This window comes from Tenebrio molitor, chromosome 1 (assembly GCF_963966145.1).
Source record: "Tenebrio molitor chromosome 1, icTenMoli1.1, whole genome shotgun sequence".
NCBI lineage: Eukaryota > Metazoa > Arthropoda > Insecta > Coleoptera > Tenebrionidae > Tenebrio > Tenebrio molitor.
In genome coordinates, this window is record NC_091046.1 from 32,582,997 (window position 1) to 32,587,379 (window position 4,383).

At 31.7% G+C, this 4,383-nt stretch overlaps 1 protein-coding gene across 1 annotated transcript; it reads left to right on the plus strand.

The window, feature by feature from the left end:
* Window positions 1-341: 341 nt before the first annotated feature.
* On the plus strand, window positions 342-3,895 carry Seipin (lipid droplet biogenesis associated protein seipin). The gene is made up of 6 exons (XM_069049047.1): window positions 342-722; window positions 772-938; window positions 992-1,194; window positions 1,250-1,388; window positions 1,892-2,023; window positions 3,664-3,895. Exons 1-6 carry the CDS (start codon window positions 433-435, stop codon window positions 3,786-3,788), a joined length of 1,056 nt encoding a protein of 351 aa, XP_068905148.1. The 5' UTR covers window positions 342-432; the 3' UTR covers window positions 3,789-3,895.
* Window positions 3,896-4,383: the final 488 nt, after the last annotated feature.

The window sequence follows — 4,383 nt, forward strand, 5'->3', positions numbered from 1 at the left end:
TTACTGGATTTCTTTTGGCAGGTTATATCAGGACCACCTGTTATTATCCGTCTCGTCCCTAGTATCTATAAACTTTCCAAAATTGTGTCCATGTGTTTACTTACTATTAAGTAATGTTATTCATTAGCGACTTTTCGGATGATTACAGCATTCGCCTATGCTCTTCACCTTACGAGTGACACCCATTATGACATCATTAAATAAATACTACCTATTATTCCATCTATATCTTTGGACCATTAGATTATTGAACAGAATTCATAAGAATTCACAAAACTAAATCTTTGAGGATTATGATGAGGAACGTCGGAAACCTCCAGTGTAGACACGCCTTAACCAAACGCGCGATGCCTGCTGAACTTTGAAGTTTGAATTTGACAAGTGTCAATTAGAATGGGTTAGGTTATGTGTTTGAAATCTGTTTGAACAAAAATGTTCCAAATTTTCTCATCTTTAAAACGTACAGTGTGCATGGGTCCTCGTGAATTTGTAAGACAACGATTTAAATTACCATTAGTCAAATTTATCCACGATACAATAAATTTATACAAAACTAGAACGCAAACTGGGGTAAATCACATTAGAGAGATTTTATTTAGGGGCACAGTCGTTGCCCTAATTACAGCCCTCTTAGTTTGGTTAGCTATTTTTATGTATGTAGCATTTTATTATGCATATGTGCCCACAATTTCCCATGAACGTCCTGTATTTCTTAAATTTCGGTAAGTTCCCATCTTAGATAATGCATCTTTTAACAGATATAATTTTTAGAGCATGTGACACCAATTCCTGTGGCAGTGGTAATGGCAAGGGAATGTGCAGTTTCCCTTCAGCCCACATTAAATTAACAGAAAGACAAAGGCTTTTAATGTTGGGGCAACCTTACAAAATTCATTTAGATCTTGAAATGCCTGAATCTCCTGCTAATCGTGATCTTGGTAAGTAATTATTAAATGAAGTATATAAGTGAACAAAACAATTTTTTTCTTAGGAATGTTTATGGTGTGTGCTGATTTTCATGGAAGTGGTGGAAAAGTACTTGCAAATTCGTGTCGTTCTGCAATGTTACATTATCGTGGCTACTTACTTGACACTTTGTATAAGTTGGTGTTTAGTCCTTTCTTTGTATTTGGTAGTTCAGAAGAAAAACAAAATATTCATGTTGAGCTGTTTTCTGATTTTGAAGAAATAGAGGTAAATTTAATAAAATGTTCAACTAAAATAAAAAATTATATTACTTTATTTTTAGAGTGAACCTGTTACAGATATTTTTATAGAAATTCAAACCACACATATAGAAATTTATTCTGCGAAATTTTTAATTAATGCTCGTTTTACTGGTTTGCGATTTTTAATGTACAACTGGCCAATTTTTTCTGCTGCTATTGGTAAGTTAAAAAAATTATATAATACAGACTGATTCACATAACTTTCTGACCGTAACGAAATTTAAATGCAGCCAGTAATACGTTATTCAGTTAAAGTTGATAACTTTATTTATGATGAAATCTGCACACTCCTGGCATTATTGATGATCACATGACAATTCTTTATTGAATAATTCTGAAATCCTTTTTGTTAATTAAAATGTGCTGCAATGATGAAAGGATCGATATGACATTGATTTATGAGTTTCTTAAACAAAAAAAAAAAACATATATTGTCGATTACTGCCTTTTTTAAATTTTTACAATTGAGACTTTTCTGAGGGATGTCCAAACCATACAAAAGTTTTAAATTCATATTTTTGGATCAAGTTATAAATGAAAAACGTATTACCGGCTGTATGTATTTAAATTTCCCCAAGGTGGGAAAGTTATGTGAATAATTAGTCTGTTTTATGTATTATTTAAACGCAGAATGTAGTTTTTTATATTTTAATAAATTGTAGGAATAACATCCAACTTGGTGTTTATCGCCATTGTTTGCATGGTTAGTTGGTACCAGATTATTAACTCTGAAGAATATCAGCACTTGCTCCACAATCAAAGTGAAAGAAAAATCTTACAAGACTTTGACAGTGGTAAGTATACTCAATAATTTATTGCAAGATTGATTTATTGTAACAAGGAGGTACAGTAGTTGCTGCGTCCAATTCAAAAATTGAATGATTGAATCATATTAATCAAATACTGCTATTTCCCAATAGTCACCTTCTTTTCGCCGTCCCTCATCATGCAGCATAACTATAACAATTTTCCCTTTGTAGAGACATCCAGCAATTTGTATTGGTATTTGCAACGATTGTATCTCATTTTTATGGAATTATTAAAAAATTATAACAACACTGAAATATCTTTCATAGGATAGGTACAGTTGCGATCAATAAATTTTGGACACTAATGTCATCGTGGTGTCATACATTCTAAAACGACCTTTATGTATTAATAACCTTAATTTTGACTGTCAATTTTTAAAATGTGAATGTCAGATTTACTGACAAAACATTCAAGAAGTTTTAAAAATCAGACAAATGGAATACAACGAGGTTTTAATTAATAAAAAATAGAAAATAAATAAATAAAAACTATAAACTTAATATTTTGTCATCGCTCATATTGACAAATTGTAGATAAATTTGACAACAATTTTATCATTCATGATGTGTGACAATTTCAATAAAGCATGATTTAGAGTAATTTTTTTTATGTGACAGAAAAATTATGTCCAAAATTTAATAATGATCGCAATAGTACTGTCGCGAGCATTAAATCTTGGTCGTCAGGGTCATTTTGAAATTTCCCGCTACTGTCACAAATTAAAAATTTTGCCTGCTTAATTAGGGACCAATATCAATAAAACGTCAATTTAAAAAAATTTGTCTAAGTATTATTCTAAACATTCAAAATTATGGCCCCTACATCGTGTGTTAACAGAGTAAAAATTATTCCGCTGATAGAGACGGATGTGTCGGAAGCTAGGGTGGCAACCCAGTTGGGATTTCCAAAAAGTTGACAAGGCAAGGCAAGTAGAATTTATTAGAGGTTATGCCCGTGTCACATTAGAGCACTTTCCATTGCGCCGAAGAATGACCTTGACGATCAAAATTTATTGTTCGCGACTGTAAAGGTGTTTTTTTAAATTTGGCGTCGAAGTAGGCGTTGGAAAATCGATTGAGAGCGCACCACTCGTGTGAAAGCGTAAAATTTAAACAGCTGATCCGTGATCTATAACCTGTATAGTGCGCTGATCCGTGATCTGTAACCTGTATAGTGCGTTCACAATCGACAGTTCAACGGCAAATTTAAAAAAACACCCGTTATATCAAAGAAACAAAATTTAATTTGATTTAATTTATTTAGTCATGGTCAAAATAAAAAGTTATACGTGACTTATAGTCCAAAAAAAAGGTATATCACATAACCTTGTAACTCAGACAGGGAAAATATATTCTTGGCAAATTTCGAAGTGATCAATGTCAGGTGTAAAAAGCCTTTTTAAAATTCAATTCAGCATGTAGACTGTAGGTTTGAAAGAAACTATAGTATTTACAAAGTAAACGAAACATATCTGCTTTTTTCTCCTTGCAACATGTTGACATGAAGGTTGTTAATTGTTATACTTGATACATTTCCACAGAAAAACACAAACATGCGATACTTTTTTATTTGACATAAATACGTAATAACCTTGTGTACATTTATTGTTTTGTTTTTATCTCAGGTTCCTCAAATTCGTCTCTAGATGAAGACACGTCTCTGTTAGAAGAAGAAAAACACTTAAGATTGCGGAAAGGTCGTTCAGGAAGCAAAGATTTTATAGAAGAGATTCGTGACTTTGATTGTTAAAATATTTAGTGTTAAAAATGTATCCCCAATATACCAAAGATGATTTTAGTGCATTGTCTTTATCAAAGTTTTAGTTATTTTGTTATTAAAATCAGTTTTTACTGTTATTGTTTTTTTTTAATGTTATGAGCTGCTGTTCTAAAATCTCATTCAAAGAGAAATTTCGTTGATACATTATTCGTATTAAGATTAGGGACAAATAGGTAATAAATAAGATGAATTAACAAAAAAATGTGCACAAAGATAAGTCGGTGTAAAACTTTAATTGATTATTAAGACAAACGATAAGGATAACTGTGGAGTTTGAGATATGAGGGCGATTTCAACATTTTTGTTACATTATTATTTTTAATTAGGTCGCCTCTCATTTTTCTATTTATGATTCTGAACAATTGAACATGTGAATAATAAAGTACTATGGCGGACAATAAATTTAGGCCGGCTTGTCATTGGCTTGACATCAAAATGTGAAGCTGGCATTATGTTCAACTAACCCCATTTACGATTTTTGTCATTCTTGTCATCGTGACAGCGATAATCAAAATTAAAATTGGGAAAAGAAGCGTGCACCAGAGAGAAGTGCTACTACAAATCA

Coding starts and splice junctions, on each gene's coding strand:
- Seipin (XM_069049047.1), top strand. CDS start 433: ATGTTCCAAATTTTCTCATCTTTAAAACGTACAGTGTGCATGGGTCCT. Junction 723..771: donor CCTGTATTTCTTAAATTTCG/GTAAGTTCCCAT, acceptor TATAATTTTTAG/AGCATGTGACACCAATTCCT. Junction 2,024..3,663: donor CTTACAAGACTTTGACAGTG/GTAAGTATACTC, acceptor TTTTTATCTCAG/GTTCCTCAAATTCGTCTCTA.